Source organism: Ruditapes philippinarum, unplaced genomic scaffold (assembly GCF_026571515.1).
Source record: "Ruditapes philippinarum isolate M1 unplaced genomic scaffold, ASM2657151v2 ctg26_1_1_1_1, whole genome shotgun sequence".
Taxonomy (NCBI): Eukaryota; Metazoa; Mollusca; class Bivalvia; order Venerida; family Veneridae; genus Ruditapes; species Ruditapes philippinarum.
The window spans coordinates 240,201-262,993 of record NW_026865626.1 but is presented as its reverse complement, the minus strand read 5'-3'; the positions used below and the strand labels follow the sequence as shown (position 1 = coordinate 262,993).

The 22,793-nt window shown below is 32.7% G+C and overlaps 3 protein-coding genes across 4 annotated transcripts; 2 read left to right on the top strand and 1 right to left on the bottom strand.

The window, feature by feature from the left end:
• Positions 1 to 8,470, bottom strand: LOC132729803 (heat shock 70 kDa protein 12B-like). Of its 2 annotated transcripts, none has more exons than XM_060715625.1 (5): positions 8,332 to 8,470; positions 6,311 to 6,611; positions 5,570 to 5,791; positions 2,639 to 2,777; positions 1 to 1,326 (listed from the first exon to the last, which is right to left on the bottom strand). In XM_060715625.1, exons 2-5 carry the CDS (start codon positions 6,605 to 6,607, stop codon positions 656 to 658), a joined length of 1,329 nt encoding a protein of 442 aa, XP_060571608.1. In that variant the 5' UTR covers positions 6,608 to 6,611; positions 8,332 to 8,470; the 3' UTR covers positions 1 to 655. The 2 variants fall into 2 exon arrangements, with proteins under 2 accessions (XP_060571608.1, XP_060571607.1); XM_060715624.1 differs by having other exon boundaries at positions 8,328 to 8,462.
• A 1,800-nt stretch (positions 8,471 to 10,270) lies between these two features.
• On the top strand, positions 10,271 to 11,488 carry LOC132729801 (uncharacterized). The gene is made up of 2 exons (XM_060715623.1): positions 10,271 to 10,630; positions 11,034 to 11,488. The coding sequence occupies exons 1-2, from the start codon at positions 10,303 to 10,305 to the stop codon at positions 11,318 to 11,320; spliced, it is 615 nt and encodes a 204-aa protein (XP_060571606.1). The 5' UTR covers positions 10,271 to 10,302; the 3' UTR covers positions 11,321 to 11,488.
• LOC132729816 (uncharacterized) lies at positions 11,486 to 21,227 on the top strand. The gene is made up of 10 exons (XM_060715644.1): positions 11,486 to 11,780; positions 12,133 to 14,622; positions 15,539 to 15,653; positions 16,171 to 16,275; positions 17,388 to 17,447; positions 18,132 to 18,218; positions 18,811 to 18,969; positions 19,678 to 19,809; positions 20,627 to 20,710; positions 21,094 to 21,227. Exons 1-10 carry the CDS (start codon positions 11,486 to 11,488, stop codon positions 21,143 to 21,145), a joined length of 3,579 nt encoding a protein of 1,192 aa, XP_060571627.1. The 3' UTR covers positions 21,146 to 21,227.
• Positions 21,228 to 22,793: the final 1,566 nt, after the last annotated feature.

Genomic DNA, 22,793 nt, shown 5'->3' with positions numbered 1-22,793 from the left:
TACTTTATAAAAGCCCATATATATATTTTATTGTTTATTTGTACATGATGTATTAACAGAATTTAACGTATTATCTTAAGCATAATTACAATGTTCATACAAAAGGAATGGCCCGAAAGTTATACCATCATTAGCTAGGCTTTTCCCCCTACTTAGGAGTATACATGTAATGTTGTGTAATCAACATAAAAAACCTTAAATGTGTTTCTAACATAAGACTAAAAGGCCCATTATGCCAGAGAAATGCTTTTATTTTTTATTTCTCAAGAGTTTTTTAAATTTTCGATGTACATGTATTTTTATAGTTTCCAAAAAGTTACTCATTGGCCATCACAATTACCTGAACCATCTTTTTCTTCTGTCACTTTTTGGTAATTAGTACAATTTTAGAGTCAAATTTTGTACTGAGGTCAAAATACTACTTTGTTTATATTTTGCTACATTTCTGACAAATTATTTCAAACTAGGTGCTACTTTCTTCAGGTAACAAGCATCTTTTACATTGTATACTCTAAAACCATTTTTTATTTAAATGTTGTAAAACTTATATTTCCCCTTTCTAAAAAAGTAAAAATATATTTGTTTCTGAAGCATAATTCCCTTTTTAAAAAACTCATAACAAAAATGCACATCTGACTTTCAATAAAGTTGATAATTATTCACTGGCAAGTTCTGATCGAACCCTAATTACCCTTGCTGACACCAGTGATGGAAGATGTCCGAGACGAACCGCACCTTTCAGCACACTCATACTCGGTTCATTTGGAAATATTAATTCCTTATCAGCAATTCGTCTTCTCATTTCTTCTTGAACGATTTTACTTTCACCAAAACCACCAACAAGCAATACACTCCCAACTCTTTCCATATCAGGTCTCGCGAGAATTTTTAACACGTGATCAATCATGTTTTTGATAGGTTCATCAAACCAACTCTTCACGATGGAGGCGTCTATGTTAATTTCGCGCTCATTTAAAGACACCATCTTTGTCAGACCTAACACAGATATTTTATCTGCTATACCACATCCGTTTTCCTCTTCAAATAGTTGATTTAATGATGAATAAAACTTAAATGCTATTTTGCCTTCGCTTTCAGGCGTAACGGTTCTCTTTTTGGCTTCAAAGTCCTTCAATAAATCGAAATAATCCATCATCTTTTCTGTTTTAAATCTTTCCATTGTGTCTTTTCCAACAATTTGTGTGAGCCATTCAATATAGTTCTTGTCGACAACGGTACCACCCCATGGACCTCCACTTGCTTTATACAGTTCTTTAATAGTTTGATCACTCAATTTCTCATGTACGTACATGTCCGCGGTTCCCCCTGCAAAATATGATGAATCAATTTATATGATGATAAATGGCTTTAAGATACTCACGTATTTATTACAGCTATAGTCATTGTTTGTACTTATAGAAGAAGAATCTTTATTTTGCAAATTAACTCTCAAAAGAGTCATGTACAAGCATTCATAATATATACAATAACATGTATGCATAAGTACTAGTAAATAACTAATTACATAGCAAGATGACGTGACTGCAAGTATTTCTTATCTTTCATTATTATAATGGTTACCATTGATTATATATTTAATTTACAAGTTATTTACTTTTTGAGAGATTCTACATTCAAATATATAATAATAAGAAATACTTCGTGTATGTATTAGGCTTGCAATCACGGGAGAGACATTGTCAGCATCTATTACATAGTATACTTTTAATTCTCTTCCATACACTGGTCTTTGTATTACATTTACTAATCTAAGCTATATGGTTTTGATTTATTGCAATAGAAATATGGCACAAAATATCGAAATTATACAAACAAAACAAAACAAATGTTACTTCTAAACTATACTTTGAACACATATAATGCTTCAAACTTGATACAAGTAAGACCAGTGTATGATTTGAAACTTACAAATTCATAGCCTTTATAATCATCGTGTTACTTAACCTATTATACATATAATACACAAAGAATTGCAATGTATCAATAATACATCTATATACAATTACATGACAGCTAATATTCGTACATTACACACATAGAAGTACAATACAATGTGTCAATTAACTTCTATGTACGTTTGCATGGGGCTTGATATTCGATTCGCATAAAACATATATATAGAACTTTAAATTAAACATTTTTGTACATTTACACGAGAATTGTTTGTAACTGTTGTCTAATATGGAAGGCATGGTATATAAACATAGCTAAATTTCTAATTTACACTTTTATTATTAGAATAATCTGATTATGGCTAATTTGTAAGTTATATATACTTGTATTAAGAAATAAGTTTATCTTGATAGTGCATTTATTTTGAAAAATCATTTTGAAGAGAAATTTATTTTAAATAGAATGTTCAATACTGGTTTGTCTTTTGACAGACAACTATAAGGCCAAGAGCCGCAGTGGAAATGATAATTATCTTTAGCGTACACATTTTCAAACGATTAAACCTTCTTTTTCAAAGATCTTTCGCATCTTTTGATATTATGACCTTAGTATTACTAAATTCATCGCCATTGTCGTCAACAATAGAAAATCATGAAACTTTCATATAGACCTATATCAAATCAACGGAACATAGAAATAAGCATAGCCAGATTTTATAATATACCTCCTAAATCCACAACCATGTAAGGTTTTAATACGGGTGGCTGGTCAGCTCTAGCAAACAAGGTTGTTACACTCTGCCAATAGATGGAGGCCGCTTCCGGTTCAGAGCAAAGTCTGAGTCGTGAATCTGATAGTCCTGCCTGAAAAAAATATTTGAATTCAATGCATCAGTCATATGTTACCCTCAGAAGAATAACGCTTGTAAATTATAATGATTATAGTTCTGTCTAAAAATAATAGTTATGACTGTAACGCAACAGTCCAGTCATTCTTAACGCGGGATCTTCTTTGGCCTAGAACATACTTTAGAGCAATCAGGTGGTAAAATCCCCACTAAAACACAAAACGCCAAGTCATTGCAAGGCGGTAGGACATGTATCTCCTGCATATTAGGCACCCTTGAAGAAAACCACCGCATTATTTTTTTAAAGGGACTCCACTGAGGTTTTATTACAAGACAGGACTGGAAACCATTTTTAGCTCGACTATACGAAGTATATGGAGAGCTGTCCTACTCGCCCCGGCGTCGGCGTCCGCGTCCAGATTTTAGATTAAAGTTTTGGTGCAGTAAAATATTTTTCACTATAACTTTGTCATTTCTTAAGGTATCAACTTCAAACTTCAAATATATGTTCCTTATCATCAACCACATCTTATGTGACAAGGTTCATAACTCTAGCACCAATATTTTCAGATTTATCTCCCCTTGAACTTAGAATTTTCCTTAAAAAATACTATTTTTTACTGTTACTTCTTTATTTCATAAGGGATCAACCTCATACTTCAAATGTATGTACCTTATCATCATCCCCATCTTATGTGACAAGGTTCATAACTCTAGCACCAATATTTTCAGATTTATCTCCCCTTGAACTTAGAATTTTCTTAAAAAATGCTATTTCTTACTGTTTCTTCTTTATTTCTTAAGGGATCAACCTCATACTTCAAATATATTTACGTTATCATCCTCCCCATCTTATGTGGCAAGGTTCATAACTCTAGCACCAATATTTTCAGATTTATCTCCCCTTGAACTTAGAATTTTCTTAAAAAATGCTATTTCTTACTGTTTCTTCTTTATTTCTTAAGGGATCAACCTCATACTTCAAATATATTTACGTTATCATCCTCCCCATCTTATGTAGCAAGGTTCATAACTCTAGCACCAATATTTTCAGATTTATCTCCCTTTGAACTTAGAATTTTCCATAAAAAATATTATATTTTTTACTGTTACTTATTTATTTCTAAAGGGATCAACTTCATACTTCAAATATATTTACGTTATCATCATCCACATCTTATGTGACAAGGTTCATAACTCTAGCACCAATATTGCAAGAATTATCTCCCCATAAACTTAGATTTTTTTACTAGAAAAATGTTATTTTTTATTATAACTTTTTTATTTTTAAAGGTATCTACCTCAAACTTCAAATACTTATTCCTAATCATCAAATACATTTTATGTGACAATGTTCATAACTCTTGAAGCAATATTTACAGATTTATCTCTCTTTGAACTTAGGATTTTCTTTAAGAAATATAATAACTTCTTTACTTTTTAAGGTATCTACTTCAAACTTCAAATATATATTTCTTATCATTACACAAATGTTGTGTGACAAGGTCCATAACTCTAGCATGACTATTTCTAGAATTATTCCCCTTGATCTTGGAATTAATGTTAACAAATGTTATTTTTTTACTATAACTTAATACATAATTATACATAATTGATTTTTCTTTCATAGTTTTGTCCTCATTACTGCGTCCAGTATTTTATTAGTCGGGCTTCGCTGTCTCCTGTGACAGCTCTTGTTAGTTATTACTGTTTCATTTGATGTAAGTCTAGACTTATAACTTGAGTGCAAAATTTCAGGTTATTAGCTTACTCCGATTTTACAGAAGAATTATTCAATATATATACATGTATATAAATCGTTTAAAATAGCACTAAATTTGAAAAGCGTTGCAATGCTTTTCATTCAAATCGGACAAAGAATAGCACAACATGCCATCTTTGATCTATTTCTGAGTATATTTCTTCATAATCTATTGCATATTTTGCTGTTTAAGTGCCCTAGCTGATCTATGGGTTAATATTATATGTTTTATATGATTTTTGGACATCAGTGGAGTTCCTTTAATTTAACTCGGTAGTGCAAGACGGAGAGTACATGCACTTTCCCAGAATATCAATTTTTCTTTTTTTCTTACCTAAAGAAATCGCTAAGTGTGATTTTTTAAATAGCGAAAAGTAAACAAAGTATTATTATGGCTTCCATACTAATTGAGTGACAATCACTATAACTGTACTGATTTCAAAAAAAAAGCAAAAGACGAAAATGATGATTCGGGTAATAGCCAATGAGTATCATTTTGAAAACTATATATAAAGTACATAAAAAGAGAAATAAAAGCATTTCAGGGCATAATGGGCCTTTAGGTCATCTTATCTGCAACATTCTCCAAAAGTTCCAGGTATTCTATCTCTAATAATGTGTACTAGTATACAGCCTCATTAAAGCTCCTATAAATATTTTATCTGATCTTTAGTCCTATATGTACTGGTATAAATCGGGGTAATTACTGTACAAGGAGCACCAGCAGTTATTTGCTATATACATGTATATAACCTTAGTCGCGAGTATCGTGAGCCATTTGGGGTGGCCCAGTGGTTAACGCGTAGGACTATTAATCTATTTAAAGAGTGCACTTGTGCGTGGATTCAAAATTGTCAGGAGCAATCCGTTGTTTCCGTGAGCAAGACATATTACACTTATTGCTTAGTATACTGGTTGATTCCAGGGTGTTTAAGCTACGTTCCAACACAATCCAACTAAAACAACTTAATATATATATATTAACTAATTCAATCGGGAAAAAAGAGTTTCCAAAAATATTTAAAGACTTGAAACATTCTTTATACCTCTACTGCCGCCTCCCGCATAAACATTTTAGATTTTTCCGTCCATATTGCAGGAACAGTAAGCACATATTTGACGTCACGCTCCGTCACAAAGCCGCTCGTAAAGAGGTCCGCAGATTTAAATAGATGGTCCTTCAAAAAACGAATCGCCATGGTGAAAATTGTTACAGCAGGTAAAGCAACTCCATTGATGTCCGTGACAAGTGTTTTTCTTGAAATGTTCTGATAATAAATAATGTAAATTATGTAATTTTGTACATGTAGAAGTAAAAATACAGTAAAAATAATATATGTTCTACAAGAAAGATAATTCATTTTACATATTGGTAGATTACAATTTTTTTTCTACAATAAGATAAAAAATGCCCATTAGATATATACATGTATGCGGTCCCGTATTTTGTGCCTAGTATTGGCTACACTACGTGCATGACCTGTTGATAAAAGCATGGCAGACGGACAGCAAGTTCAGATTTTTTTCTCTTTTTCTTTCTTTCTTTTACCTTTTTATGGATTTCAAGTCACCACAACACCGTCATATTGCGACTTTCAAGCTTTTCTGGTGGAAGAAGACCAGAGGTGCACCTTCGTGCATAATTTCAGGCACGAACGGGCACCTAAGCAAAATGTTCTGGATTTTTCTCACAGTGACCGCGAGTGCTATACTGTGAGTGTCGTAATGATTCTATTTGCAGACAAGACCCAATATTTCACCAGTTAACATAAAATTAAATGGTATACCTCGTCATTATGTAACAGCATCTTAAATCTGCGGAACAAAAGCCAACCATGGTGCGAGTTTTCCGCAGCTAGACTGTAATACTTATTCTCCGCATCATAGCCAAACGAATCGAACTCCTGGTCCGGTGTTAGCAGAACACATGTGGGAGTTTTCATCGAGTTCGTGTTACCGTCGCCCCAGGCCTGGTTTGTCTGGACAAGGGTTGGCATATCGCGATACGAGAAGGCATATCCGCTGTATGTTGTACCAAAATCAAACGCCGCCACTACCATATACGGTGAAAAGGTGGAGGCCATCTTTCTTAAATTTGAAAAAAAAATCACTTTTTTATAAAACTTATAATAGTGATTAGAGGGGTACAAACTGCTTTTTATATTTATAAACCAGATTTCAGTCGTTGAAAGAAAAACAGTTTTACAGTTATTTAGTGTAATAGTTTATATAGCTTTTTTTAAGAAAGAATTAACGCATTGGCTTTAAAGGTAAACTTGTAGACAAACGGTTTGGCTAATTGATCACCTCATTTTAAATTTATTGACTTTCCATTTGGGATCTCTCTGCCTACATGCATGATATGTTGTTACATGAAAAATAATAAATCTTGAAATAATCGTATGGAATAACAGTTTCTACATGTATATCGTACTAAGCTTTACTAATATGTTTATACATCACAAACTTTCGTATATACATTGAATGGTTCTAGAAAAAAAATTAAAGGCCCATTATGCCTCAGAATGTTTATAATTTTTAATTCTCAAATGGGCTTTTTATTTTTGGTGTACTTTTATATTTTTGGTGTACTATTATATTTTCCAAAAAGTAACTCATTGACCAATTACCTGAACCATCTTCTTTATCTGTTGCCTTTTTGGCATTTTGTACAGATACATACTTGTATGGAAGTCGAAATACTACTTTTTTAACATAGTTTGCTTTTTTTGTTAGACAAATCATTTTATATTAAACTCAGTGCTACTTTCTTCGGGCTACAAACATATCTACATTGTAGCATGCTTTAAAACCAATATTAGCATAATGTTTGCCCTTTCTTAAGAAGTAAACATTTATTCGTTTCTGGGGCATATTTTGCCTTTAAAACATTATGGAAGTTATCTGTTGTGTAATACACAAAATGTATATAGTTTGGTGACCTTTCTATTGAAAATGTGTCAGAGTTAGATTGTATGTACCAATAAATGCACAGTGCTTTAACTTGGTGGCAGGTTTTAGTTATCACACTGACTGTAGACTGGCTACATTTTTATGGCGTTTACTTCATTAATTATTGTGACGACAGGGAAAGGGATAATGAAAAAGTCGCGTTTAGATGCTCAAACATTGGTTACATTTTTTCTGAGGTTTCATATTGTGACGACAGAAAAAGTGTTTCTATGTTTTCCTTGTGATCGAAAAGAGAAAGAACATCAAAACACTCAGCAATTTGAATTATTGAAGGTGGCTACGCTCCCTCTCACAGATCAGATAACCCCGTGTGTTGATGCTATTAATAATCGATCCAAAGTTTAAGTGAATATGGAATGTGTGCGTATTTCTCGATATTTCCTTCTATTTAAAGCGCACGTGATACTAGGGGGAGGCGTTTATATTTTCTCCTGATCAATACTGTACCCTTGCCTTAGAAAACGCTTTTTTTTACAATTTTAACAGCAGTTTCTAATACAAACATGAAATGCAGAAACAACACTTTAAACAGCTACACCCCTGATTAGCCAATCTGTAATCGGGTCGTAATGTAGGACGCACACTAATCTAGGTCACTGTAAAACTGTTGACATTATATTCTTTAAAGGGAGATATATGAAAATATTTTAAGTGTTTAGTTTTAAATAGACATAGATCTACATAGGAGTACAAAAATAGGAAGATATATAGATCGATCTGTAGACAAATAAATGTATATACTTGTATGTTCCTGTAAATATCGATGAAATATACGTTTAATCATACATGTATGGTTGGAAAACATGAAATAAATAAATCTATGAAACTTACTCACATGAAATCATTCAATATAAATCCCTTTCCGAATGTATTACATCAAATATACTGTAACGCATGTACAACGTTTAAATGTAATGAATGATACAAGATTACATGTGTACTGTATGTAAATAAATACATTACTCATTTCAAAGAGATAACCAATCAACAGCCATTGGTGGAAAATGACGTCTGATTTATTTTCGTTTACCGCAAACATTTTGAAATAAATTATTCTAATTACATGTAAACAATGGCAGAGACTAAGTGATCGAAATTTAAGAAGTCCCATTAATTATGCCTAAAATTCGTGAAATTTTTTAAACTGTGTTCAGATTAAATATTGCAAACGGGACTAATAATCCAAGGAAAAAAAAGAGGTCAAAATATGCAAAAATAGCTGTAACTGCGTTAGTCACGCAGTAGAAATAATTATTAAACCCTGAAGATATACACTAAGAATTCAATAGTTCATTATGGCATACACGTAATTGAAAGGCTATATGACCCTTATGAATGTCACTGACAAACTTTTTTGTGGGGTTTTAACCAGTAGCGCACTTTTGAATAAAAGCACAAAAATACTTTATAGATGGACCCCTTGATCGTTTTTTCTTTTTAGAATCATGAAAAGTGTCATGAAAATGCGAAGAAAGTTCCTGTCGAAATAGTAATATGTTTATAAAGTTAAAGTTAATGTTCAGACTTGGTGTAGAATAAATTTGATATCAAATATCGGTATATTTATCAATACAGAATTATAGTTATCGTAATAGAGCATCGATGCACCTGCCATTATTTAAATATTATTGAAACTGTTATCTATTTATTCTGCCTTTAAGAAAGTATGAAAAAGAAAACAAAATTGATAACTTCTCGCAAAAATACGTTCACAATGAAAAAATCCATCTATTGTGTGGATAGATATATTTTATAATCTAGTTCTAATCTAATATACCAAAACTGATGGAAATTAAAACGCGCACAATGGATTTAATTTTTGTTTCACTGATGTTTTATCAACTCGCCATATCACCGGCAAAAGCAGCAAGAATGCTTGCTCAAGGTAGTAATTCTATTGTCTTAATTGATTGTAACATTTATTTACATATCCGTGGTAAATACACTATTAATCATAATTCTGCATTCCATGCTACTTATATTCACTATTTAACTTTATTTGGGACATGCAGATCAAAACATTTATACAGTATTGACAGAAACATATGCTTAACTGTTTTGCTTGATGAACTTTAAAACTTACAGATGTGAATAAATGAGTAGACAACACGACCAAAATGTCAATCTATGTGCATGACCAATTTATATCTTTAATAACGTCAAATCAGAAACTAGAAAGCTGAACCTAAAACCGAGTGTGTCAAAAACATTTGTCTAATGCATGGGCATACATGCATGTATTAAAAAATCAAAATAACATACAAACCAGCTTACCTGGAGAAAATGTAAATTGTTATGACTCGGTAACCATTTTGCCAAGTTTGCAACCATTTCGCTGGCTTGAAACAAGTGTACAACCACTTCATGTCGCTGTTGTTTTATTTGTCATATTTCCTTTCACATTCACCTAGACTAACCTAGATTTGACATGATAACTTGCTGTTTTCAGGTTATTACGTGAAATTTGTATGTGACCTACATGGCTTGATTCGCCCATTGTATTGGTAGGTTTTGAAAAAAATACGAGTGATCATTGCAACTAGATCAATACTAGATAAAAGCGAGGAAGACATTTGAAAAGAACATTTTCTGTCATTAAAAAGAAAAGTTTGTGAAGGCAGTGATTTTAGCAATGCTAATCAAATCACTGTGAAGATTTTGGAAACTCAACTTGTTGACTTAAAAGCAGTGGACTAGAGAAAAGTAAATTGTATTAAATATATACTGCTGTTTTACTTAATACACTAAATATTTTATTTTATTTCTAGATAGTCAGTTACAGCATTTCGCAATATTCACTGACGTCATGTACCCTTCCACCAATCATACAATCGGATCTCCCTGTCACCTTCCTCTCGACGCTTGCGCAGAGCTCTGTTTCAAGAAATCATATCACGTGACCATTAGACGCCGCACATTGAATCATCTTGCCCCTTACATTAACGAAAAACTCCGAAATAGTGAACGAGGAATAAGAAATACAAGGTCAGACAGAGGTGATACGTGTAAGGCCTTTGAATATATCGTCTCTACTGGGTATTGTATTTTACTGAAGAAAGCTGCGGCCACAGATAGTCAAGGTTACCAGTCTCTTAAAACGGCTTCAGGAACAACATATTTTGAGCTTTCAAAATGTGAGTTGTATTTTATATCAAGCTCTCAAAAGCTACGTTCCCAAATGAGTACATGTATAAAAAAATACATGCAAATACATTGAAAGTTTTATGTAATATACGTACCGAATGAACACATCTGCGGACTAAATTCTATTAGCTACACACCATTGTGTTGTCTTTTGCTTATGCCTGGTTTGCTTTGGCTTAAACAAGGTGTCCACTACTTCTCACTATAATATAGTCTTTAATCGCGTTGTTGTTTGGTTACTTCCACAAATATTAACAAGCAACTATTTTGTTTATTTCAGAAAAAAAATGAAACGATATTTGCTAACAATGCTTATATTTTTGTACATTTATATACATGTATATTATGTATGCTATTTACACTTTTTGTTTGTCTATTTTGATTTATTTCAAGCTGTACAAGATTTGTACATGAAGAAGAATCACGTGGTTTTTGACGGCCAAGACAAGTACAACAATATTATATCGAATATTTCGGCTGAAAAGTGTGCCTATGAGTGTATAAATGCTCCAGACTTGTCGTGTAATTCCTTTGTGTATAGCACAAGCTTGCACGTGTGCGCTCTGAGTAGTCACGTGGCAAGTAAGAACGTCCACTTTAAGACGACAAGCTTCTACGATTTCTACCAGTATTCTGGACGTAAGTTTGGATTTTATAGTTTCCATTTTCCGATGGAGTAAACTAATTGATGTTTTATTAAATTTATAGCGCATTTGTTCGCTTTTTTTTCTAAAATTAAAATAATTGAATGGTCTTTTAAGTGTTAACAATCAATTTCTTTTTTAGGATGGCCTTGCAACGTAACATTACATTGGCAATATAAGCCTCGTGTAATAGCTTCCCAAATGTATCCGTATGCATACCATGGCAACACTTCCTGTCATTTGAAGATAATAGCGCCACCTGGGATGAAGATTGTCATGCATGTCAAAGCCTTCTTCACGAATAAAGAAATAATCAGCGGAAGTGATGGGTTGTTTATATTTGATGGGGACGAACGTGCTGAAAATATGGTAGAATCGTTTTGCGTAAAAAGTGATAACATGCGTCATTCGTCAATTACGCCGTCAAACAAGAGCATCGCCGTAAAGATAGTACAGCAACAAAATATAGTGATTACAAGATTAATATATGACTTCTGTAAGTGTTTGTTTGAGATGAGAAGAAGCGAAAACCTGACGTACAATCTGAATTTATGCTATAACACAATAAAGCCCTTATTGGTTTAAATATATTTTTATTCAAGGCATTTACATATGTACACTTTTAAGCAGAAAGGAATTGGACCAAGAGCTTCAAAATTCTAGTAGTCCTCTCCGTAAGATTTTAATTGCAAGCGTATAGAAAATAGTAATTTAGTAAATAAAACGTAATAAATATAACGAAGACAAAACATGGCACACCATTTTTAAAAATATATATATATTATATTCATTTTCACATAGGCTTGCATTTAACATTTTCATCACCTTTATTCTTTGTTTTTACACAGCACCAGTAAATTGTGCAAGTGCGCCATGCCTATTCAACGGTCACTGTGTCGAAACTGCAGATTCCTTTGAATGCATATGCCCAAATGGCACCAGTGGTAAAAGATGTAATGAGTACGTGGGTGATTGTTACAGAAAACCGTGTATAAATGGAACATGCGTTCCTGCAGGAGGCACATCCGGTTACCAGTGCACTTGTTTCGCTGGGTTTACTGGAGCAAACTGTGAATATAATATAAACGAATGTTTCAGTTCGCCTTGTATCAATGGCTTGTGTAAAGATCTTATCAATGATTACACGTGCATTTGTAATGACCCATACACTGGCCGACATTGTGAAATCAACAAAAGTCTAGCGGAATGTAGCAGCCATATTTGTCATTATGGCGCATGCGCGATGAACGAATCCGGATCCTACTGTCAATGTTTCCCAGGATTTACAGGTCTATCCTGTGATACTGATATTAATGACTGTAATGATTCGCCTTGTTCGCATGGAAAATGTAAAGACCACGTAAATAGTTACAGTTGTAACTGTTCGACAGGATATGCTGGGAAAAACTGTGAAATTCTTGTAGCAGATCCTTGCCGCGACAACCCATGCTACCATGGATATTGTTCAGTCAATAAAAATGGTTTTACCTGCATATGCGAAAGTGGATTTACCGGTTCGAGATGTGAATATGAAACAAGTCTATGTTTAACAGAATGTCGTAACGGTAAATGTTTCAATGTGAATGGTTCCTCCTACCCTCGGTGTATCTGCTATCGTGGTTTTACAGGAACATATTGCGAGACTAATTGTGAAAACAATACATGTAGCGTTGACAACACGGATACTAACATTTCTATGAACAAAGACGGTTTTACTACCACATCAAAGACCGGTAGATATTCAAAATCTTATCTATCGCCTCTTCGATACTTCTTTACTTCGCCATCGATTTTACCTTCATTTTCAGTCACTAGAATACAGGGACATCCAAATATTCCGGTCACACTAACTACCAGACGCAAGCACTATAATCTTTATCAGAACGTATCTAAGTTGTCTCATAATCAAATACATAAACTTACAAGTCTGCAACCTTTACAACACACCAATAATATGATATCGAAAACAAACGGAAATACAAATTCAACAATGGCTGCAACCATGTTTGTTTATGCCACTAAATCTTCAGGTTCTAAACATAGACCTTCTGAATCATCTAAAGCACCGACTGGATATGTTCAAGCAATAAATGAAATTAAAGCATCTACTTCTGTAAGTCGTTTAAGTACATATCGCACACATAAAACTGGCAATGATCTAACGACCATAAAGACTGACCCAGTGCCAGGAACTAGTAATACCTTGACAACATTCAAAACGACCAGGCCCTCTGGTAAATATATAGACACTTTTGTCACTCATTTAGGGTTAGTGACAACCACAAACCCCTCCGTTTTAAATGTGTTTAAAACTACACGTGCATATGCGCCTTCCATGGCAGTATCCTCAAATGGACATAGATTGAAGACAGGCTTTCCTAATTCAACTGCGTCAACAAAGCATTGGCTAAATACAATTTCCTTAAATACTTCAGCCTCATCCCCGTTGTTTCAAACTAACTTTTCAAATACCTCATCTCCAACAAAAAATTGGTTAGAAACAGTCTCACCAAAAATTGCAAGTTCAACAAAAAACTGGCTAAATTCAGCTTTTCTTCAATCTTCAGCACCAATAAAGTATTCTGTATCTACAACCCCGTCAATGATTGCATCTTTAATAAAACACGGGTTAATTACATCCTCACCATCCCCTGTGTCGCAAACAAGCCATTGGTTTAAAACAGCAGGTACTTTGAATCAGGGTAAATTTGATGATATTTCTACATCTAATGTTCCGTATCAGATATCTACTGAACAAAAGCACGCATATTTTGCAGCATCAAGTCATAGAGAATCAATATCACCCGCTACAACTTTAACAACCGGAGATCCAACAATACAAAATACCCATGGAAATTATTCTGACAAAATGATAACTTCGACTGCTATTGATACAACTAAAAGTACCAAGCTAGATGCTTCAAAAGATACACCTACCAGCATACCGGAAACAAGTTTCAAAAACAGGAAAACTACCATTAAAAATCCGATAGCACATTTTGAAAAACCAAACCCTACCAAACATAATGAAACAATAACGACATTGAATGATAAGCTTACTTCTACTGTTATGAACATGAAGAGGCCGGTTACAAGTGCTACACACAATCAGACGATGGACATCCATGGAACATCACTGAGATCTTTCACAATTACCTATAACAAATTATCTGTTACCAAATCTACTTCTTCTGTTGACCAGCAAAAACATCTTTCATATGTGGCTACAACGCAAGAAAGTCATAAACTTGGCTCATCTAATGCTGTTACAGAAAATGATAACACAACTGACCATGGCTATGTCCACGTAGAGAATACTTCCACAGTGGCTACAAAAGGTGAATTATTTTAGCCTTTTTTTAGGGCATCATTTTATGAATTTGTTGAATTGAACATTACAATATAGCAACTGCAACCCAATTTATCCGTTTAATTTGACTTTTCTTTTACTTTTAACTGATTTTCCGCGCCTTGAAGGTTACAATATCATCATTGAATTGCTTATATAGCGGGACAATGACCTCATAAGCTGCATCGGTATCTTTAATGTTCTTGCACGCGATTGATAAATATTATTTTGCTTCTGTAAGTGATTGCATGCTTTTATTTAAGATACATTATTACTCAGAAAAGTGTTTTTTTTTTCATTTTTAAGAAAGAGCAAATATTGGTTTTATAAAATGTGATTTTAAAGCATAAAAGCGTGCTTATCACCTGAAGAAAGTAGCACTGAATGTAAATTATTCGTCATAAAATAAGCAAAATGTAAATAAAGTAGTATGTTGACTTCCATACAAAATCACCATAAACTTACTATTTGCCAAAATGTAACAGAAGCAAAAGATAGTTTAGGTAATTGGCAAATGACTAACGTTTTGGAAAGTATAACAAGACACCAAAAATAAAAAGCTTTTGAGAAATACAAAATAAACAATTCTGGGGCATAATAGGCCTTTAAATAAATTTATTCGGTTTAAACTTTCCTGATTGATTTAAATGATATTATCTTTATGTTCCGTAAAATTTATAATATTCTATATATCTTAATCCAAATATATAAAGCAAACTAGTATCTGTCTCTTTCGACCATTTCTTTCTGAGAAACTGCTTCAAACCTTACACTTTTGTTAAACATATATTCAGCATTAATTGTCTGCATCTATATTCAATTTCAAATTTGTTTATATAATTCTTAAATATTATTTATCTTTTGTGATTTTTTTCTTCCGGCTACCATTTCCGTCTACTGTCCAGGCGACACTGTTAGTGACGTTATCACTGTGGAATCAGTTATAATTGGAGCGTTGTTCGTTGCTCTGATATTGGTTGTGTCTGTTGCCGTGTTTATGCTCTATCAACGACATCGAAGGTATAAAAAAGGCATTTGTGTCATACTTAAAACCTATATATAGACAAATTGATCTTTACACAGTTTATATCTAAGTGGCCTTTACTTCCAGTATAGAACCAGGCCAGCCTTTACATTTGTACAAACTGACCAGATTCAGTTTTTTGTATCATATCATGTGTAATGCAAAAGATAGCAAATGCAAATACATATGGTGATACAAATGACTTCTTTTGTTGATTGACATTTGTTCTAAGTTTTGAAACATACAGGTTAAAAAATATGTAAAAAGAAGTGATGTCTGAATAATTTTATTCATGTTATATTTTGTTTGTAATTCATTTGTGTTAACATATAAATTTTATATGGGATGTTCCATCTGAATGTATCGTGAACCTTTAAGAATCTTTGAAGAAGATAATATAGTTCAAGAATGCATTAATTAAATGGAAGAAGGTATTGAGTATCTGCAATATACAAACTATAATTTTATATTCAGGAGAAAAAGGTTCATGAAAAACAATTATCAATATTTCAGTGGCACGTTGTATATTACGTCTCCACGTCATTCAATGGGTAGAAATATTAGAAGCGTCAAAGATTTGTATTCAGAAAGGACGAATGCTGCTGATGTTAGAACAAGGTACTGTCACATGTTGAACAGCAACATTGGCTTTCTATAGTTTTGTTTAAAAGCGGAAACGCTACTAAATTAATTGATTTTATATGGCCTGCAAAATAAATGTGCATATACCGACGTAAATGTTCATAAAAAAAATGTACTAATCTGAGATGATTCGTATGTTTAAAAAATGTCGTTGTGAATTTTATATAAGAATGTGTATGTACTTGAATAAGTATTCTATATTACAGTTACAACTCAACTTGGAAATAGGGGTATTTTTCAGCACTAATTTATAAAGTTCTAGTGCAGATGGATCGGATCACAACACACTGTCCCTTTTTAATTAAATGTTTCTTTCTCAGTGGAATACAACAAATAATATATAAAATATGCACAGGTTATCAAGTATATATTAAAAACAGTAACACATATTTCTAATGGAAAGCCACAATGTTATCACTTGGAAATCTAAATTCTTACTGTCCAATTTTTTTTCCTTTTCTAAATTTCTAAATTGGATTCGTTTTACACTGACCAATAGAATTTTAACATCTTTGTTTCTTAAATAACAAAATTACCAATCAGGTTTCAATACAAAATAAAGTAACATAGCAACATGGACTTTATAACAACAATCATCACCTGGACATTTTATCAGTCATAAGGTTTAATATCTTAATAAGTACAGACAGCTTAATTCACATTTATAAAACTTTTAGCACAATTGATTGGACAAAGAGGAAAACACACATTTAATCTTCCAGTTACATAATTATTAATTTGACATCTGTTATTAAACTATTAGACATTTATAACTTTAACATATTTGATATTTCACACATTCTTTGAACTTTCAGTCTTTTTAAATAATAAAAAAAAAACAATTCTAAAAGTAAATAACATGCATTATTGTTACGTAATAGAATTTCTCTGTTTTTCGGCTGTACAACAATATGCCTCATAGAGGAAAGTTTCCTATTGACTTATGTGTCTCTTATTTAATCCATCTGTTCATGCTTTGAATTTTTCAGCTACACATACACTTATATATCACTAGTACAAATAAGCATGTGAATTTTAGAAAACAAATGATAATAAATGAAATGGTTATATTCCTGTATTATCTACAGGCAAGAGTTAAAACCTCGTGGTGTTTCCAGCAAGCTGTATGATAGACAGCAAAACGTTAGGTAAATACCAGATTGTGAATAATTATAATAAGGAAAAATTTTCCTTCTTCCAATTGCTATCAATATTATTTTGTGTCGTCGTTTACCCATGTTGTCTTTTAAAAATTAATATAAGTTGAATGTATTGTAAATAATAATACTTATATCATGTTAGAGAGTCCATAACTAAATGAATGATTTAAGGTCGTTCATTTCAACAACTAAACTTTCACCGCTGTGGATTCTAATCCCGCCTAAGACATTGGCTTCTTTCACGTGAGGCCGGTTATTCTACTTAGGTGCACGCTTATGCCTGAAATATGTACGGAAGGGCACCCGAGTTCTTTCTCCACCAGAAAAGTTGGAAAGTCGCTGTATGACCTCTATTTTGTTGGTGCGACATATAACCTAACAAAAAAAAATCACCTACCCTCTTTACTTGTTACTGTGCGCCGAGGGAACAGAAAACGGCGTCAAACAAATTTCGTCAATGCCCATGCTGGCTAAAAACATGGCGTAAAAGAGCGCCAAAACAACCATAATGCACGTCGGTATTGTTAAAGTGAAATAATATACGATATGGTTTTGTGGGCAATAAAAACACCATAATCTCTTACCAAATTGCACGATTCTATAAATTCTTACTAATGATACAATTCAATTTTCTCTTAACACAATAATAATTGTCTATTTTCTACATTGAAGATCCTCCGTTTACAACATTCCAACACGGAAAGTTAGAACGAAGTTGTCACCGAGCAGCAGTAGTGCTTCAACTAGTCCAACTTCTTCGTAAGACACTTGCATATTATCTAAACCTCGATTGAAATCATTTCATTTTGATCTTTAGCCTGCTGAATTTCTTACTTTGACTTGCCCTGCTTTGAATATGTAGCATTCATTTTATTAAAGTTTAAGGGATTGCAATACCAAAATACAAAACATAAGCTGTTTGTTCCAGTAAGTGTAATTCAGGGTCAATTCGATTGAAATAATGCGGTAATTCTTATTAACTTTTGGTAAGGTTATTCTAAAATAAGTTTGTGCCTGGTTCGTTTGTTCAATATATATTTCTTTGTCTATTAGAAAGGTTTGCCATTGAGCTTAACGGCGTTTGTAAATGCTGTCAAAGTTGCATTGAACTTCATTATTCATTGGAGAGTTACTGTTTCTAGCTTATCAAGGGTAACCATTTGCCGATAGGGCATGAAGGATAACTCGAAAGTTATCATTAACATAAGCATTGACTATACCTATTTTATTGTTATCTCTCTATTCGAAAGATATCCAAATTTTATTCTTATATTAATTTAAAGATAAGAAGCGTTGTCAAATTGTAATGTGACTTATCTAAAGACAAAAACAAAACATTTTAATATTTCAGACGGTCTGACAACTATGATGATGTCGAGTCACCCAACTTGGACATTCCGACCAGCATACGACGTCTCGTGCCTAGAAATAGATGCGTAGTTAAAGATAGGAATGTTGTTGATATTGCCCGTGGAGATGGCGTTATATCACCTGGAGGGATCTCGCGAAGGTCAGTATATTTAATTGCACATATACATGTAAATGTCACGGTTCAGAACTGCTCACTATTTAGGGGAGAAAAATGTGTAAGCGGCCTGATAGCTCAGTCGGTAGTACTAGTGCCACGGAACTGTATTCCCGTGTTCGAGGCCCAGTAAGGCTGCACATTTTCTCACCCTGTGATATTTGGCGACATTCTGAACCGTGACAAAATTTTTGTACAAATGATGTAGTGTTGTAAAGTATCAGAATTTTATATCACCAGAACCTGGCGGCATACAATTAATGCTACAAAATTCTGACCGTGCGAAATTGTCTGATTTATACATGTTATTGCAAAATATTCTGTAGTGATTTTTCAATAACATATAATAATAATTTACCATAACAAAATGCCTTGCAACCAAGCGTGCTTTCTCTTATTTACAAATATTAGTAAATTTGTCGGAGTCAATTAAATTTTGCAAATACGTACTTATAAATTTTAACCAGCGTAGTGTTTTAAATTATTTTTATAAACAGTCGATTAACTAGACTGATTAACAGTTTGCCGATTTACCAAAGTAAATGTGTTACGATTCATTTGAAATACTGCAATCCTATTGGAAAAAATATTAATTTCAAACACTTAAAAACGTTTCAAGATAACATGCCAATATCCGAAGCTATTAGTGATTTAGATTTATAAACTTATAAAATATGTATCTTTTGTCGAAAGGATGACAAATTGCGACAATAAATGTTTGGCGGGGAAAATGCATCAGAAAGAAAGCAGGCTGTCTAGCACCAACCCGTTTCACAGAAGAGGCGATGGAACTGTTGAACTGAGTCTGTCTTCGAAATATAAAAGGTTTATTATTTGAAAATAAACAGTCTGTATCAATAAGCATATATCATATAATTTACTCCCTGTGTTAACTATTGCTGACGTGGAATCATTTGGCATTGTAAGTCATTGGCTGAAGGTGATGATGTAGGGTAGATATCATAAGCCATTTCTAGTTTTTGGCATTGATTTGGTATGTTTCATGCGTGACTAATCTTTAACAGTAAAATAAAATTTTACTTTAGTTAATAAATTGTTCAACTTGACAAACATGTACTGTGTAACTTGGCATATATTTGACGCATTTTAAAGTTTACTTGACAATAGTATAACGTGTGTTCAGAGGTTCAGATGAGCATTTTAGCTTGGCTATTTGAAGAGGTACTATACACACCCAGGCTACCGTCACGCTTTCGTTTAGTTTTTGCACGAAATTCGGTATTTCCAAAACTACTAACGGGAATGAGTTGTTTTTATGTTGAATTCTACGTAAGCCGGTGCTAGGGGGCGTGGACTGTAACTTGCACTTTCCATTACTGTTCATGAACAGGCTCAATCAAATCGAGCCTGAAACTATTTCAATTTTGCCGTTTTGTACGTTTTTCATGTTTTTTATGGATTATTTATTACTTTCTATTTTGAAAATTCACACACTATTTTGAGAGCAAAGTAAGATGTCACTATCTAGGGTCAATATTACTCTTACATGGATTTTGACAGAATTATGGCTTAGAAATTTTACATTATCCAGGCCCTTATTTTACTATCAAGCATTGAGAATAGTCGAGCACGCTTTCTTACTGCCAGTTCTTGTTGCATAACATATTCAATAAATTTTCAGTCACACACAGGAAGAATTTGAGTCATTATTAGATGACATTTTAAATGAAGAAGAATATCAACATCTTCGGACCCCAGGAAAAAGGTAACTACAATATATATGTAATTATTTGTAATCGGTTTCTACAAGAACTCTCATTTCCATACTTGTTGCACATTGATAATGAAATATTATAATAATTATGATAATGATTTATACAGCTCTAAAGAAGCAAGTAGAGTGACTGACTGAAGATAATTTAGCTTTAGGTCTTCTCATTGAACAAAATAAGGGACAAATACTACATTGCATATTAATATAATATATTGTATGTTACCAATTTGTCTGCGCATTGAGTCTTTATTTTAGCAATTATGCATGTATACTTTGATTCAAAAAGAATACAGACAAATGTATATGAAATATAAAGATAGGCTTGTGTTTATAAGTTTATGTACCTTGTAACTCTAATAATTTATTCATTACAGGAAGTCCATTTTCAATATTTCTGGAACAGGTGGCGGCAAAAGTGAGGCATAGAAAACTCAAATTGAATAATTTGAATTATATGTTAAAAGAAATGGCAACAATTAATATCTACATGTATGAATTCACAACCATATGGGCTTTTCTTGTCTTTTTATAAGAGAGATTATAAATAAAATAATATACACATGTACTAGAATTGTTTCAAGTGATTTAAACAGCTACAGCTTGACTGTTGCCATGTTTTGGCTGCTGTTGGTATTAAATTATCAGTGTGTTAAACACTATTTGTTCTTTTTCCAAAGTTTGAGGGAGAGGACGGAAAAGTTGCGATTGTTTAGTAAACAGAGAGTAGACTACTGAGATGCATTAATTTCTGTGGTGGAAATAATGTTTTATTTAGAAAGCACTTTGGCAGGACTCATTGGTAACATATAATTGTAACAACATATCCATTCTTAGAATCAGGATTATAGATACTCCGCTGAGGTACACAAGACTAAAACATATTTCTTTTTTTAAAAAATAGAACAACAGGTCCACTTAAAATAGAAAGATGTGCAAAAGATAATTGAGAAATATACTCATTATTCACAACTAGAATAATAATCATGAAAATTTTCTAAAAATATGCACATAAGTTACTTATATAGACCTACATCAAATGGAACATTTATCTCGAAAAATTAGCGGAGTCCCTTTAAAATGATAATTAATAAACATTTTTTTTGTTAAGAAGGTGCATAGAGCATGGCAACTTCATTCGATTGTCTTGAAAAGTCGAGTGTTTTGTAACACTGGAAACCCATTCTTTATTATGATACTTGACACAGACACAAGAGTACATTTTTATGCAAATTTTAAAGTTCAAATTCAGTTTTTAATTTCCGAAATTTGCACGAAGACTTTTTTTATTCTAAACACATCATATATGGTGTTCGAGCACTCAGTGAAAGACATCGAATTAAGTTTTCAAATGACAGTGTTTGAGATCCGTATTGTTTTGCAGAATTTCCTTTTCGGAAATCGATTAACATTTTACGCTTATAAATCCAACTTGTATCATACGCTTTAATTACAACATACCATGTACTCATTCGGTGAAATGAGTAAAAGCATTCTTAATTGTATATATAGGCAGAGACATAGATAACAGAGATAGGCTACTTCCTAGCCAGTTAAAATATCACGCTTGCCTACTAAACTTAAAACTTGTAGCAAGTAAAACTCATTAACCAGATATCAAAATCGGTAAAATAATACATTTTCTGAAAGCTTATGCATTTGTCTATGGCTGCAGGTAAAAATATTTACAGTTCCCATTTAAATAAATGTTGTACCATTTTTTAAAGAGAACTACTTAATATTTTTTGTTACAAAACTATTCATATGATAAAAAAACTGGCTCAGTGGGTATGTTCTGCCATGTTTTTTCTAAGTGAAAGGCATGGAAAGTTAACAATATTTTAACATGCAGCCATAGATGAAAGATTTACCTTTCAAATGGTATATAATATTAAAGGATAATATGTACATCCATTAAGTTTTGTTTGCTACAAAATGCCTAATTTTCCACTTTTTTTATAGGCATGAGTGATATTTCAATGGAGTATATATAGGAGCTACTTATCTCTGTTATCTATGTCTCTGATATAGGAAAACACATTATATCGCCTATCGCAAAATGAACTATATACGTACA